The sequence below is a fragment of the Manis pentadactyla genome, chromosome 4 (assembly GCF_030020395.1).
Source record: "Manis pentadactyla isolate mManPen7 chromosome 4, mManPen7.hap1, whole genome shotgun sequence".
In the NCBI taxonomy this organism is placed as follows: Eukaryota; Metazoa; Chordata; class Mammalia; order Pholidota; family Manidae; genus Manis; species Manis pentadactyla.
The window spans coordinates 128,434,714-128,451,294 of record NC_080022.1 but is presented as its reverse complement, the minus strand read 5'-3'; the positions used below and the strand labels follow the sequence as shown (position 1 = coordinate 128,451,294).

The 16,581-nt window shown below is 48.5% G+C and overlaps 1 protein-coding gene across 1 annotated transcript in view; it reads left to right on the top strand.

Moving 5' to 3' along the window:
* The window catches only part of LOC118931226 (dynein axonemal heavy chain 9-like), a 349,376-nt gene that overhangs the window by 307,342 nt on the left and 25,453 nt on the right, over positions 1–16,581 (top strand). The window contains 4 exon segments of the mRNA XM_057500855.1: positions 1,215–1,406; positions 2,262–2,453; positions 6,875–7,045; positions 12,545–12,727. Coding sequence (XP_057356838.1) covers positions 1,215–1,406; positions 2,262–2,453; positions 6,875–7,045; positions 12,545–12,727 — 738 coding nt within the window.

The following is a 16,581-nucleotide window of genomic DNA, read 5'->3' as shown; positions in this document are numbered from 1 at the left end:
CTGTCCAGAAAGCAGTCCTAGGTCCCTGCTCGCACTGGACACTGACTTTGTCCTCTGCACCACTTCTGACCTTTCTTCTCCATGCCTCTGTGCCAAATATGGTACCAAAGGCACCAGGATGACCCCCACATATCCAGAGAGAGGTAGACTGTCGTGGGCCCTCCACAGCCAAACCAGACCTACCAGGAGCTTAACCGGCTTGTCTCCTCTGCTCCTCCTGCCCATGTGAGCAAAGTGCAAGGACCAGCTGCTGGTAGGAACACCAGGCCTGACCCTGATGAGCGTGCATGAGCTTTGGAGGCGCCTCTCTTGGGCTCCACCTGCAACATCTTGCTCCTTGCTGAACATACAGGGTCTCACTCAGGGGAAATTACTTTTAATTCCAAAGAATCTAGGGATTTTTGTCCTACCATCCCTTCAAAACACAGCTTCCCACATCTTCTTCACCTTCTTAAGACCCACCAAGCAGAATTCTATTGCCTCCCTCCAGACTATCTCCTTCTCTTCTCGATCCATCCTGTCTTTCATCCCCTCTCCATGATCCATGTCTTTTCTGCCAGCCTGCGCCCTGCAGTCAGGACCCCTCTTGTTTCTGCTGCTGCATATCCGGCTTCCCCCTCAGGAGTAGTGGAGCGGTTAGGGGGGTGGAGGGCATGACACTCCTCTGTTCCTTGTGCTCTGACTCCCATGCTTGCCCCCCTTCAGCATCTGCTCAGCAGATGAGCTGGGCATTCCTCTCACGCAGGCTAATTACACCTCCTGAGGTCCCATGTGGGGCCAGACACCATGGCAGGAAAGGAAGAAGTTAGAGAGGCTGCTGTGAGAGTCCTCACCCACACTCTGATGCAAAATGACATCACTGTGAAGAACGCAGTGCTCCGGGGCCCACTGCCCTGTTTTCCATCAGCTATGCTTGGGAACTTCATTAGTATGTCCATATGTGCGAACCCTAACTGTAAACTGAACCCCACTATAACCAGAATCTAAACCTTAGCTCAGATTCTAAACTAAAACCCAACGCCTTTGCAAGGTCCCCCGGAACCCCGAGCCTGTGCCTGTCTGCTATGCAAGCTGCAGTCCTACAGCAGCTCAGAGCTAAGGAGGATACACGGTAGCTTAATCCAACGCAAGCCCCAGTCACAGTAGCCACACCGCGGCTTGCCCTGAGTAATGGCGTGTCTGTGTCATCACTAGGGGCAACACTTGCCTTTCAGGACACCCTGGAGATGTGCTCCCGGGAGACGGAGTTTAAGAGCATCCTCTTTGCTCTCTGTTACTTTCATGGGGTGGTGGCCGAAAGACGAAAGTTTGGGCCCCAGGGATGGAATCGCTCCTACCCCTTCAACACCGGGGACCTCACCATCTCTGTGAATGTGCTCTACAACTTCCTGGAGACCAACGCAAAGGTGAGGTTTCCAGCCAGTGCAGGGGGCACGGGGTAGATGGGAAGGGCCACCCCTGAGGAGGAGAGTGCAGCACCCACACAAGGAAAAAGGGGCATGCATGCTGGGCACCCTCCCAAGCGGTGTGAGGAAGTGCGAGTTTAACCCCATGGCTGATCTGGAATGACCTGAGGCCAAGAAGAGTGCCCTACAGAGGTTAGGGCCAAGAGAGCCCAGGAAACCAGACTAGTGACTCACACCTGGTGGGTGTCAGTCCCATGAGTGCCCTTCCCAAGGCCACCAGCCCAGGGCATGCACAGCCTTGCAGGGGTTGTGGATTGTCAGGAAGAGCCCCCCACTCACTTCCACACTGCCACCCCCCACACTGCCATCCCTTCCTTCGCTCCACGGAGGCCAGGCTTCCCCAAGTGGTTTCCCTCCTAACTTTGACACCATTCAACTCATGTACTCTATTCCTTTCACTATGAACTTTCAAAGGAGACAATTAATTATTAGCTAATTAGTGGCAGGAAATTGGGGAGGTGCCCCGTTCCTTGCTTTCTTTCATTTGGCATTTGCCTATTTAAAAGACTCAGGTAGAGCCCAGATTCATGGCCACAGTTAATGACCACGAGAGAGGAAAGGCCTTTATGCGAGGGGGCTGGCATATACCTTCCCCCCCTCACCCTGTGATGCGATACTTCAAACATTTAACGGGCCCCCAAACATGCCTGACTTTGCTGGGCACTTGGGGTGTGCACGGGAGTAAAACCTTGCTCCTAGTCTTGAGAGGCATGCCATCCACGGCTTACACTGCCTGTGCATCAGGACAGCCGCGATGCCCGTGTGGAGGTCTCCCTTTCTTTCCCCCTCTCTCAGGTCCCCTATGATGACTTGCGCTACCTCTTTGGAGAGATCATGTATGGAGGCCATATCACAGATGACTGGGACAGGAGACTCTGCAGGAACTATCTGGAGGAATTCATCAAACCAGAAATGCTAGAAGGAGAGCTGTGTCTGGCCCCAGGGTTCCTAGTCCCAGGAAACATGGACTACAATGGCTACCATCAGGTGAGGCTCTGCTCTTCCCTGCCAAAGGCACTGATGGCGCTCACACAGGGTCCGCTCTTCCCTCGCTGCAGCCCCACAGGACATGGGGTGCTCAGAGCTGGGCCTGTCTGCAGTGTGGGCCTCAGCCCCAAATTTGCCCTGTTCAGTTCGAGAGCTATAGGATTTCTACCATCAAATATCAATGATACAATTGAGCCTTTGGAGATCTTTTCATTCTTGATGTTTGGTTCAATAATTCTATTTGTTGCTCTTATTTACAAATAACATCTGGGGTATTCATTAGATTATTTTCATTCAGTATATTGGCAAAGCCATTAGGAGCAAAATTTCAGTAAGAACTTAGCCAGCTTTTAGTGTCATTCCTATTATTCTCAATATCTTCAGAGGGACATGATCTTGTGGCCAGTCCTCTCACCCCTCCTACTCTGCTAGTTGCTGTGAACACAGGTACATATGCTCACATACACACACACAGCAAGAAAAACGTTTTCATGGAGCTTTTTCATACTATTTCTTTGGTTTTGCCTATTGCTACAGCTATTTTTAAGGAGCTCATCTTTACCTTTTTAGCCTGTCATGAAAAATATATTGAAAAATAATATCATTTTTAAAAATTAATTTATTTATTTTGTTGTCATTAATCTACAATTACATAAAGAAGATTATGTTTACTAGGGTCCCCCCTTCACCAAATCCCCCCCCACAAACCCCATTACAGTACTGTCCATCAGTATAGTAAGATGCTGTAGAATCACTACTTGTCTTCTCTGTGTTGCACAGCCCTCCCCATGCTCCCCCTACACATTATACATGCTAATCGTAATGTACCCTTTCTTTTTCTCCACCCTTATCCCTTTCCCTTTGGTAACTGTTAGTCCATTCTTAGGTTCTATGATTCTGCTGCTGTTTTGTTCCTTCAGTCTTTCTTTGTTCCTATAGTCTTTGGGTTTGAGGTGAGTCTCTTGTAAGCAGCATAGAGATGGGTCTTGCTTTTCTATCCATTCTAGTATTCTATGTCTTTTGATTGGTGCATTCAGTCCATTTACATTTAGGATGATTATTGAAAGATATATACTTATTGCCATGGCAGGCTTTAGGTTCGTGGTTGCCTTAAAAGGTTCAAGGTTAGCTTCTTTAGTATCTTACTGTCTAACTTAACTCACTTATTGAGCTATTTTAAACACTGTCTGGTCATTCTATTTTTCTCCCTTCTTATTCCTCCTCCTCCATTCTTTATATGTTGGTTGTTTTATTCGGTGCTCTTTTGTGCTTCCTTTAACTGCTTTTGTGGGTAGTTGATTTTATTTTTTGCCTTTAGTTAGTATTTGGTTGGTCTGCTTTCTTTGCTGTGATTTTATTTTCTCTGGTGATATCTATTTAGTCTTAGGAGTGCTCCCATCTAGAGCAGTCCCTCTAAAATACCCTGTAGAGGTGGTTTGTGGGAGGCAAATTCCCTCAACTTTTGCTTGTCTGGGAATTGTTTAATCCCTCCTTCATATTTAAATGATAGTTGTGCTGGATATAGTATTCTTGGTTCAAGGCCCTTCTGTTTCATTGCATTAAACATACCATGCCATTCTCTTCTGGCCTGTAATGTTTCTGTTGAGAAGTCTGATGATAGCCTGATGGGTTTTCCTTTGTAGGTGACCTTTTTCCTCTCTCTAGCTGCCTTTAAAACTCTGTCCTTGTCCTTGATCTTTGCCATTTTAATTATTATGTGTCTTGGTGTTGTCCTCCTTGGGTCCTTTCTGTTGGGAGTTCTGTATACTTCCATGGTCTGGTTGATTATTTCCTCCCCCAGTTTGGGGAAGTTTTCAGCAATTATTTCTTCAAATACACTTTCTATCCCTTTTTCTCTCTCTTCTTCTGGTACCCCTATAATGCAGATATTGTTCCTTTTGGATTGGTCACACAGTTCTCTTAATATTGTTTCATCCCTGGGGATCCTTTTATCTCTCTCTGCATCAGCTTCTATGCATTCCTGTTCTCTGGTTTCTATTCCATCAATAGCCTCTTGCATCTTATCCATTCTGTTTATAAATCCTTCTAGAGATTGTTTCATTTCTGTAATGTCCTTCCAGACATCATCCCTTAGCTCTTGCATATTTCTCTGCAGCTCCATCAGCATGGTTATGAGCTTTATTTTTAATTCTTTTTGAGGAAGACTGGTTAGGTCTATCTCCTTCTCAGGGTTTGCCTCTGTGATCTTGGTCTGTATCAGTTTCTTCTGCCTTTTCATGGCGATAAATATATTTGTGGGGAGCTGGCACATGTGTTGAGTAAGAGAAAGTCCCTTCTTGCCAATTTGTGGCCTTCCTCTCCTGGGAGAACAGCAGCTTCTAGTGGCTTGTGCTGGGCAGCTGCGTGCAGACAGGGTTTCTGATCTTGCCTGGCTGCTATGGAGTTTATTTAGCTCTGAAGTTGCTGTGGGCGTGGCCTGCCTCAGGCTGCTTCTCCAATATGACGGAGCCACGTCAGAGGGGGAACAGGCGGGAGGATGTTTATCTCCATGAGGGGCCTCCGAGCTGCGCTTCGGGGGTTTGGGCACCCAGAGTTCCCCAGGATACCCTACTGTTGGGCTAGGTGTCCCAGGGCACTTCCGTCCATCTGTGGGGTCCCTGTCCCTTTAAGACTTTCAAAAAGCACTCGCTTTTCTTTGTCCCCAGGCGTGCTGGCTGCAGGGACCCACTCACAGGTCTTACTGTCCTGTTTCCCTAGTTTCCAGCACCCCACGCACGCACTGTGTGTCTGCGCTCTGGTGTGGATGGCTAGGGCTGGCTATTTAGCAGTCCTGGGCTCCCTCTCCCTCCCCGCTCTGACTCCTCTTCTCCTGCCGGGAGCTGGGGTGAGGGGGCACTCGGGTCCCGCCGGGCCGGGGCTTGTATCTTACCCCCTTTGCGAGGCGCTGGGTTCTCGCAGGTGTGGATGTAGTCTGGCTGTTGTCTTGTGTCTTCTGGTCTCTCTTTTAGGATTAGTTGTATTTGTTGTGTTTTCAAAAATACATATGGTTTGGGAGGAGATTTCCACTGCTCCACTCACGCCGCCATCTTGGTTCTCCTCTTGAAAGATAATATCATTTTTAAAACCTCTTTTATGGCTTGACTTTTGAACATGCGTGAAAGGACTTTGAATGCCAAACTTAAGGGAAATACCAGTCATAGAAACACTAATTACAAGTTTTAAAATATCTTTAATTCATAAAATTTAAGGAGGTAAGTCATAAAACTCATTAGATCCAGAACTGGACCAATGAGAACAAATTAAAACCAGTAAGACTCTTTAAAGAAAGTAAGAGGAATTTTTTTTAACTACTTGACCAAAAGGCATCAAGACTTTAACCAGAAAGTTGTGCAAGAGCGTCCCCTAGTGTCCATGACACAATTCGACAAGAGGCTGGAGCCGTGCTGGGCATCAATAACGTGGTTTGTCCATTTCCAAATCACTGCAGTAGATTTTCCTTTTCTTCATACCTGTCTCTCATCTGTCCATTAACAGGTTGTTATAGGGAACCTACCAAGAGCCCAGGATTGTGCTGGGCTGGGTGCTGGAAGAAATACAAAAATAAACACACAAATTTGCCTTTAAGGAATGAGCAACATTTTATTAGACTAGACGTTAATAACACCAAGAAAACATCAAAATCAAATCAGAAACTAAACTTGAGGGATGTTTTCTCATTGTGACAGAAAGAACTGGGAAGGAGTACTTGGAGACCATTCAGAAAAGAAAGTGAGCTGGAGAGGATTAAGAGCCGGGGAGGACTTTTTTAGGGATGGCAGACTGTGGCCCATCATAACTGACCGCAGAGAGGAGTCATTTTGGTGACGCAGATTTAAGTTTTTAAAATTCTAATAATTTCCACCAGAGATAGGTACTCTCCAGTTCACAGCAAAACTCACCTCATCCCACAGCCCGATTCACACATTTATTCTGTATGCCTGTCCCTATGTTTGTGTTCAGCTTTCTGATTCCTGATTTAGAGAAACCGAATTTAAGGGGAAGTGGGCTGGGACCCTAGAAGAACTTGGCCACAAACACCAGGTTGGGATTAGTATTTCTGAAGGACACTGAGCATCCTTCTTGTGCATGGAGGGACCGGTGTATATCAGGCAGCGGTGAAGGGCGTGAGATTGGGGATAAAGTCCTCTAAGCTTCCTGGACAAGAGAATGCTCTTGTGAATGTGAAAGTCTGGAAAACCAGCCCACATGCAAAAACTGATGGTGTGATTAAAGGCTGGGGAGAGGATGTGCGCTAACAGGTAGAGAATATGTGACCGGCGTCGGTTGAGTGTGCTCTCCTGATGGGCCAAAGGGACACTGCTGCCAGGGGCCTGCTCTGGCCCACCAACTGCCCTTCAGGGCAGATCCAGAGTGGGAGAAGGGAGGTGCTGCTGTTTAATGGGCTTGCCCTCGACTTGCAGTACATCGATGCTGAGCTGCCCGCAGAGTCGCCCTACCTCTATGGCCTCCACCCCAATGCAGAGATCGGCTTCCTGACCCAGACCTCGGAAAAGCTCTTTCGCACGGTCCTGGAGCTGCAGCCCCGGGACAGCCAAGGTGGAGAGGGGGCAGGAGCCACAAGAGAAGAAAAGGTCAGCCCATGGGTCACAGGGGGGGCCCCAGTACACAGCACCGCGCTGTGCACTCCTTCCCCTCACACACGGCTGGCCAGTCCAGCCTTGGCATGCCTGCCCCTCACCTCCAGGGGGCCCCCTCCCCGGTCATGTCACCCGGCTGGCCGTCTGGTTAAATCATGCGAAGTCCCTGTCCTTGGGTTTGGCCGTTTGCTTTGCTAGTCCACCCAAAGTCCATGTCTATTCGGTTTTTCTGCCACAGTGAAGAAAGGGCAGGACTGAACAATGGTGGTTTGGGAACCTTGAAACTGACTTCACGATGGGGGGGCAGCTGTTCCTAAACGCCTCCACCATCATCCCACCAACCGGATGCTCAGGCAGATGAATGCATTCTTCAGAATGAAAGTGCCTTCTCTCTGTGCGGAAGAGTTAATCTGACTTCCAATGCACAGTTAGGTGCTGGTGAGCACCGGGCTTCCAGAGTGTCAGGAAGGTAGTGGGAATGACGGAGCCGACCGGCGTGAGGTGTGAGCTGTGGGACAACCAGAGGCAGTCTGAGGGCTCTGCTCCTGATGGGCCCAGCCGAGGGCAGAGAAGGCCCAGGGCACCAAAGGGAAACTTTTCCTGGGGCATGCAAATCCAGCCCCCAAGAGATGGACGCCGCTCACCCCACCTGCACTCCACAGGACAGCCTGGGTTCTTGTAATCTTTACTTGGAGATTCCATTGGCCTTACCAGGAAACATACTTGGAAGATTCGGGGTTAGGAAACCAGGGTAGTTACCAGACTTTGAGGCACCAGGGATCGATTTTAGGAAAACAAACTGACTGATATTAAAGGGGCTGGACTTTTGCTTAAAGGTATGGAGTGGTGTCATTAAAATAGTAGTTCTTAAATTTTCAAATACCTCAGAATGAGCTAGGGAGCTTGAAATTCAGACTCTGATGTCTGGGGTTAGGCCCAGGAATTTGCACCCTGGTGACTCTGATGCAGGTGAGCATGCACATGAAAAAGCTGCTCTAAATCATGTCACTCAGCCTGTTTCACTGTTTGATGCATAAGATATCATTTGAGAACAAAAGGCAGAGAAGACATTTTATGTGGCCCAGAATCCAAACCACCTAGTGTGAAAAATGTTCCTAGCTCTAAAAATGAAAAAGGCTGAGACTATATAAATAATAGATTTAGGATTCTTTAGGCGGGGTTCAAAGAAGCTTCTAGACCTTGTTATTTCCTTATCACCTTTGTCCAGCTCAGTAGAGTTGGACATGATGAGAAATGATGTGTGCGTGTGGGTGTGTATGTGGGAGGTGATGTGTGTGGGTGTGGGGATGGATGTGGGTGGGTGTGGGTGCAGGTGTAGGTGTGAGTGTGGGTGTGTGTGGGTGTTTGGGGGTTGTGAGGGTGCGTGTGGGTTTGTGGGTGTGGGTGTGGGTATGGGTGTGGCAGAAACAAGTGAGCCGTGCTCACTGGCCACGACCGTGGTGTGCGGGAAGCAGGTGTGTGAGATAGCGTGTGTGTCAGCTGTGCAGTGTCCCGGTGCTCGCCCGGGACAGTCAGCTTCTCACAGCGCCCGCGTGTTCTCCCGAGCCGTGCTCCTTCACATGCACAGGACAGCCCCAGAGGAGCAGCACACAGCCAAAACTGAGGGAGTGTTTGTGTGTTGAGCTGGAAATGAGCCAGAGGCTGCACACATCCACTCACAGACTACTGGCCCAAATCCCTCTCATGTCCACATCTACATGGAAGAAAATTCAGGAAATGGAGTGTATAGCTGGGCAGCCATGTGCCTAGGAAAGAGAGAGAAGAGTCGGGGGGCATGGAAGTTGGGCAGAGGACGCCAGCAGTCCACCACAGTGTTCAACCCAAGCTTGCATTTTCTCTGGGACACCATGGCTCATTGGATGACCTGAGCTGCGAGTGCTGCATGGCCCCAAATGCCTCTGTTAGGCAGATGAATCTGCCATGAATCAGGGGGGTACCCAGCCATTTTTGTTTGCTAGGTTGCTATAACAAAGTGCCACAGACAGGGTGCAATCAAATTATTTTCTCACTGTTCTACGAGCTAGAAATCCAAGATGAAGGCGCCAGGAGGGCTGGTTTCTTCTGAGGCCTCTCTCCCTGGCTCAGAGATGGCTATCTTCCCGTGGGGTCCGCAGTAGGCCTTTCCTCTGCACTCCTGTGCCCCTGGTCTCTGTGTGTCCAAATTTCCTCTTTCTGGAAGGATTCTAGTCTTACAGATTTGGTGCCGTCTTAACAGCCTCATTTTAACTTAATTACCTCTTTAAGTACTCCACATACAGTTACATTCTAAGGTACTGGGGGTTGGGACTTCAACATATGAATTTTAGAGGCTCACGACTGAGCATGTCCCACTGGCCTCTGGACTCCACCCCTCCTGCTTCTGTGGTGAGGAGCTGTCTGTCCTCCATGTGCCCTTGACTACTGGATTTCTTTAGGATCGAACAGCTGGTGAGTCATAAGGAGAGAGGTGAAGCAGGTTCCCTAGCTCCCTAATCCTTGGGAGAATGCTTTTATGATCTTATGAAAGCCTTATAAAACCTTTAAAAAAAAGGCAACTCAGAATCTATAAAGGAAAAGATTGAAAAATTTGATGTCTTAAAAACTTTTTAATATTTGCAAAGCAAAAAATATCCTGAACAAAGTAAACTTGGAGAACCTATCGGCAGCACAGATACCGGGAAGCGGACAGTTTTGCTAGTCTACAAAGAGCTCTTACATATGAAAAGAGAAGGAGAAAGAAGAGAGGAGGGCGAAGAAGCCTGGACACAAAAGAAATTCACATAATAATACAAATGGCCAATAAAAATAGTAATATGTTCTCAGAGTCACTCACAACTAAGTGAAGTTGAGTGACATCTCATTTTTCACCTAACAAGGAAGGTTTTTAAATGTGATAATATCCAGTGGTTGAGGACATAAGAAAACACACATGTTCCTCCTTGTTGGTAGAGGTTTTACTTAGAGGATGATTTGACAATAGCTACTGGCATTTTAAAAGTTCTTACTTTTTACTCATAATTCTATCTTTAGGAATTCAGCCAGTGGAAACACTCAGCAGTGCACAGATTTGATGATATATTTATATGTATCTAGTGCAGCATTGTTAGCAGTAGAAGTGATAAACACACCAAATATCCATCAATAGGGGAAAGATGCAATAAACTGCATATGCTGAAACAGTCACATACATACATATATATACTGTTAAACAAAAAAGGACATATCCATACATACTAACAAGGAATGTGTCCAAGAGTTATTGTATAGATTAAAAGAACACAGCTGAAAGAGCCATGTGAGGTATGCTTCCCTTAATGATGGGTGGAGAAAAGGGCAGGGAGGTGGGGGGGGAGGGAAGAGGAAGGCGGGAGGAAGGCACCACAGACGGGCATGGTGTTACATGGACGGAGGAGGAGCGGAAGGTGGTGGAGAGTTGTATGCACTGAAGGACAACTGCAGGAACTATAAACCAAAAAAATGAACAGGTAGCAGTGGCTTTTCTTCCCCTTTGAAGGGAAGAGGCAAGATGGTGGGAAGATTTTGCTCCCGATATCCTAAGTATCTGTATGTTTAGATTTTTGCGGTAAGCATTTCTCACTTTCCAAAAAAGGAAAAAAGGCAGAGGAGTCCCTGTGTGCAAATAAAGCAGACCGCGTCCCTGGGGCCCGCTGCCCCCTGAGAAGGGGCAGAAGTGGGTCCTGTCTGCAGCTGTGGGTCTGCTCCCTTCGCTGACGGGGCCCTCACCAGCACGCCTGCTCCCCGAAAGCTCCACAGCCCGATCGGAGACAGAACAGAACTGCTACCCCACGTCCAGTGGACTTTGGAACAAGGCCTCCAAGCTATCTTTTTATCTTTTTGTGAATAATGTCCAAATGGCAGCTCACTGATAGAGGGCTGTTTCTTCAAATTCAGCTCCAAAGACAGAAATATGATATAATGTTAGCCGTTTGTCTTCTACCCCAGCAGCAGCTTTCAGCTACCATTAAAATTCCATCCCAGTTTTTGCTATGACAGCACCGGAGACCCATTTGTGACAGGGTGATGAATTTTTACCTCTTTTTTCTAACATCAGCTCTTTTCCTAGAGAATGTATTGTGTGTTAACAATACAAGGAAGGGTGAATATTAATCATCCTGTACATTTATGTAGTGCTTTATAGCTTTCAGATGCTGCCACGTCCATCAACTCAGTTGATTTGATCTTCACATCAGCCTGGGGAGTTGGGGGAGAAGGGGCAGGTAGAGAAAGACACTCTTAGAAATTTCTGTACATGAGAAAACTGAGGCCTAAATGACTTGCTTAAACTCACACTGGTAATGCATAACAGGACGGTTTTAACGCAGTCAGGGCTTTCTGGCTGCAAGCAACAGAGACCAGTGTAGCTAAAATGGACAAGAAATAGCTCGTTATATCAAAGGAATCGATCGGGGAGAGGCTCGCCACCACAGTGGCTCTAGGGGCCCCAGGGGAGCCCCGTCAGAGCACTTCCATCCTGCCAGGGGCTCCAGCCACAGCCTGGCCCTGAGTCCGAGGCTGGACACGCAGAAGCTCCTGCTCCTGTGGAAGATACTCTGACCAGCCTGCTTGGGTCACGGGAGGGCTGAGCTCCATGACTGTACCCAAAACAGGGAAGAAGGGGTAATTTCACAAAAGGAGATGGGGAAGTTACAGACAAAAGGGAGACAGAAGGCAAACAGGCAAAAATAACAGCCGGTCACCACAAGCCTTGAGCTCAGCTGGCACGACCAGGAAGGGCTGGCACTCTCCTTGGCCTGTGCTCTCCCTCCCCTCCTCCCTCTCTGCTGGCCACATGTGCGGTTATGTCTCCACTTGTTTCATTTTTCTTCCTCTGCTTACAGACCTCCTGGCCTTACTCATTCACTTCAAAATAGTAGGTGCAGCCTTCAGCTGCTCGCTCCAAGGAGCCCAGTATCTCAGTTGCAATTTTCCAGGAGAGAGACCTTGGATGTTCCGGCTCCCCTGGTCTAATTAGCTGGCAGCTTGTGTGGTAAAAGCAATCGTGGGGTGGAGAGGAGATCCACCTGATAGAGGGGGGTGTCTCTTCTAGGACCCAGGGGCAGACACTGCAGTGCAGCCTCACGGGACTCAGAATGGGCGTGTGTGTAAATATATATACATCACTGCTGCTGTCCCATGGCCCCCGATGACCGCCCTTGGCTATCCTAGGCTTTTCTAGTTTGATTCCTACAGCCAACTGGGTCAGTTTCTAGGTTTTTCCAATTCCCAATTCTTAGAAAGGCATTTGTGTTCACCTTTTTAAACTGGGCATACAAGCCGCAGGGAGCCAGCTAGCCTACAGAGAGGCCATCCCATGGTGGGTCCACACCTCCGGCCTAGCTGACCTGAGCAAGCGGGCACCAGTGTGGCCCAGGGATGGATGATTGGCCTCTTTGGGGCCACACCACAAGGGAATGGAGCCCTTCTGGAGAATTAGAGGACCTTCTTAACCCTGTGTTTCCTGTTGCGGAGCAGGTCAAGGTCCTCCTGGAAGAAATACTGGAGCGGGTGACAGATGAATTTAACATCCCAGAGCTGATGGCCAAAGTGGAGGAGCGCACCCCGTACATAGTAGTTGCCTTCCAGGAGTGTGAACGAATGAACATCCTCACCAGAGAGATCCAGTGCTCACTGAGGGAGCTGGACCTTGGCTTAAAGGTGGGTGAGGTCTTGGCAGGGGAGACATTGCCAGAGGATGGATCTGGGCCCCCTGGGGAGAGAGGGGCACCAGGAAAGCAGGTGACTGAGAGCAGGTGTTCCACAGCAATCTGAATGCCCAAGGTGTTGCTCCCAGAAACCAGAAGTGGGCCATGACCAGCTGGCCAGCATGGGCAAGCTGCCCCAGGACACTACACTGCGAGCACCACGCAGGAGAGGTCCTCACAGCCCGGTGTCTTGTGCTGACATAGGTTACGTTGCTTTCGTGGGAGGCAAAAGTGGTGCTGGGTAAAAGTACAGGTTCTAAAACTGGACTGCCAGGGATCAGCTACGAGCTCTTCCGTTGCCCCATGGTATGGCCTTAAAGTAACTTTAATCTCTTGTGTCTTAGTTTCTTCACCTCCAAAACAGGGATAATGGTCCTATGACATAGGGCTTTGGGAAGGATTCAATAAATTGATGTACATAGAAGGTTTTGAACAATGTCCAGCACATTGCAAGTACCCCCAAAGTACTAGCTCATAGTATTATACTTACTGCCCCCTCAGGGCAAAGGAAGGAATTTTAATCTTTACAACCTCAAGGTGGTCTCAGAGATCCAAGATATTGCACAAGCTGACATTTCTCTTGAGCCATGGAAGAGTCTACTACTTTTACCACTAATTCCTTAAACAAGCTTATTTTGTGTACCATGAGATAATTATGTCAAATGCCTAGCACAGAGCTTACTAGGTAATCACCTTTACTACCGTACACCTGAGTGATATATGAATGGGAGGACTTCTGGGTCACCTTTAGGAGCTGAGGGAGGTGACCGTTGTCAGTTTACGTTGGCACATTTATGAAAAGAATGATGACCCCGGACAGAAGGAAAGTGAGAAGTCAGTTTTGTGGCCAACAGTGAAAGCTCAGCCCAGCCCCGGAATCCAGGGGGAGATGCGCTGCTGTCTACCATTAGCGCTTGGAGTTCATCATCCACAGTCTTGTGTGCATATGAAAAACAACTGAGATTCTGCACATCTAGTCACACAGACACTAGGAAGTAGGCCTCAAACTCCAGGTTAGTGAGGATTTGTTTTTAACTGTTCATTTCCCTTCTCCTTCCAATATAGTTGAAGGGACATAAGGAGATGGGAGAGGCAGAAAGGAATGTTGGGGACTGACAGTGTTTGGGAATGGTTCCAAATGATGTACCAGCTTGTAATGAGAAGACTACAAAACTTCATAGAATAATCTCAAATGTAAATAAGGACTCTGCTGTCCCACCGTGCAGCCCATTATGGAGGTACGCAGGTGTATATTAGCAATTATCTTGAGTAGGTTTGCTGCAATCTTAGCTTATTGAATCCATGCAATTTGGTGCAGTCTGTTTATCCATTCAACTTCCAATTCATCCACTGAAATTTCTTCCAAGAGCCTTCGCTGTGATGGAATCATGAATCACAGAGCATGCTTGGGCAAAGATGAAGGGGGCAGGGAGGAAGTTTCTCTTTTCTTTCAGTCCAATTCAAGCCTTGCTGATGGATGGGCTCTTTGGGCAAGTCCGTGCTGGAGGCACGGGGAGGCTGGCAGGGCAGCCTTCCACTCCAGAATGACAGGGTTGGAAAAATGAGTGCACAGATTGTAATGCAGGCAGGATTCATGAAGGGCCACACGGAGAGACGTGGGAGAAGAAAGGAAGAAATGAGTGCATGGGATCAGGGAAGGCCCTGGAGAGGGGGCATCGAGGGCGCCCAGAGGCAGGGTAGGATTATGTACAAGAGGTGGGGATGAGAAGAGTCTTCCTGGCGGTCCGGGAGTTCACCTGCTCTCACCTGGATAAAGGGTCTGCTCAGGCGAGTGGCAGTTACATGGGGAACTTCAAACAGTGGCGGCAGCATGATGACCCAGAGACCCAGACGCAATCAGGGCACCTGTATATTGCTTTTGTCTCCTGGCCTCTCCGTGAAGTGGGGAACAGACGGCGCCATCTCCATTTTAAATTGCTGTCATGAAAACCCAGTCTCATAAGGATAGGTCCCCCCTCTCTGGCCTGGTCATCAGACACACTGGGGGATTTATCCAGCTCATATCCCCATCTTGCCCTCTGGTTCTACCAACCCCTGGAGCTGGGGTGAAAACTATTTTTAACCAGCAGCCAGGCAAGTGTCATGATGAGCCAAGTTTGTGGAGGACAGCGTTAAGGCAAACAGGTGGAAGGAAAGGATGGATGGGTGTGTTCATGGAAAAATGAAATGGCAGCAGAGCTCAGGGAAGGGAGAGTGTTTAAGTCTAGGGAAGAGCTGGCAAGAAGCGAGAGCAGGAGAGGGACAGCAGAGGGAGTGGCTTGAACAGGATGCACAGGACCTCCTGGCCTGTGAGGGAGAGGCGAGGCCCCCTGGGACAGGGCCCACTGCATGGAGTGACAGCCATTCAACCCCAAGCTTCCTCTGGCCGCCGGGGGCAGGCATGGTGGGCTCTGCGGGCCAGCTTCCCCGGCAGGGCGGGGAGGGAATCCCCACTGAGGCTCTCCTCCCGTCCTTGCTTGCTTTCTCTCTAACAGCCACTTCAGAGTTCTAGGAGTATTATAGGCAAAGCACAGGGGGATGTGGGCAACTCATGCTGCCCAGCACATGAACTGGGTAAAAACCCAAACGCTCTGCCCAGACTGGGCACCCAAGTTAGAAAACGTCCATCTTTTTAAATTATTAAGTCAACACTCTTAGGATTTATGATAAAGAAATGTTTATTATACTCATCCTTAACTGGCTGGGTGGGAAACCATAATGCTACCCAAAAAGTATTAGCTGAACCAAGAGGCACAGCGTGCTGAGCTGCTGAAGACTGGGGAGCTCAAAGCGCACAGCACACGAAGTGGTAGGGGAAGGCAGGGTAGTCACCTAGGGAGGTCAGCTAGCTACAACCATGTCCCCACGGAGAGGAATTCCCTTGGGAATTACCACGCAGGCATCTGGTTCTCAGCCTTTCGCAGTGAAGAACCAGGTCCACAGCTGAGTGGTCAAAGGTACTGACTCCTACTAACCAAACATACAAAAGCCTGATACACGCAACTCCCAAAGGCCAATTTATTCCTTTATAATAATAACTAGGTGTAGCATTCAAAGGGCCATATACTGATGGCTCTCTGCCCCCAAAATTCCCTTCCTGTGTAGGAAAACTGCATGAGAAGCTAAATTCCCAGATCTGCACTGTCTAATACAGTAGTCTCCAATGACAGGTAAGCATTTGAAATGTGCTTCATCCAAACTGAGATGTGCTGCATGTAAGGAAACACCATGGCAAGCCTAGAATCTGGGCAGGGCTGGGAACTATTTTTATTACAAACGTTTGATAGCATCAGACTTTTTTTCCTATGCTTTCAGTGGCTGTTTGACAAAATTCATTTCTAAATATATGAAAGATATGTTCAGACTTAAAGCCTGGCTGACTGACTTACAGAACTACTCCAACTCTTTACCCTGATGCCTGTTCATTTATTTAGTGCAGGCCTGAGAGGTGTGCCTTTCCTTGACCCTTTAAGGACTCACAATCCTCATCTCCCCAGGCAGCTGCCCCAGCCCATAGGCATTTGGTCTGCCAGCCTATCAGAATGCCCAGATGGACAGGCTGCCATCACCCTCTGTCTGGAAGCCACAGTGGGAGGGGTGGACCCATATCATTTCTACATCCCTCCCCATCTCACCTCCCGTGTTTCATATAAATGAAAACTGATTGCAAAGACCACCTTCGCAGGGAAGGAAGAGCAGCCAGGAGCTGACCCTCAGGACAGGATGCAGCCTGCAGCACCTCGAGAAGGGAGTAGGTGGGAGTGGCTGGCCTCCTAGGGATTGGATGCTGGCTGCCTGCTGCCAAGC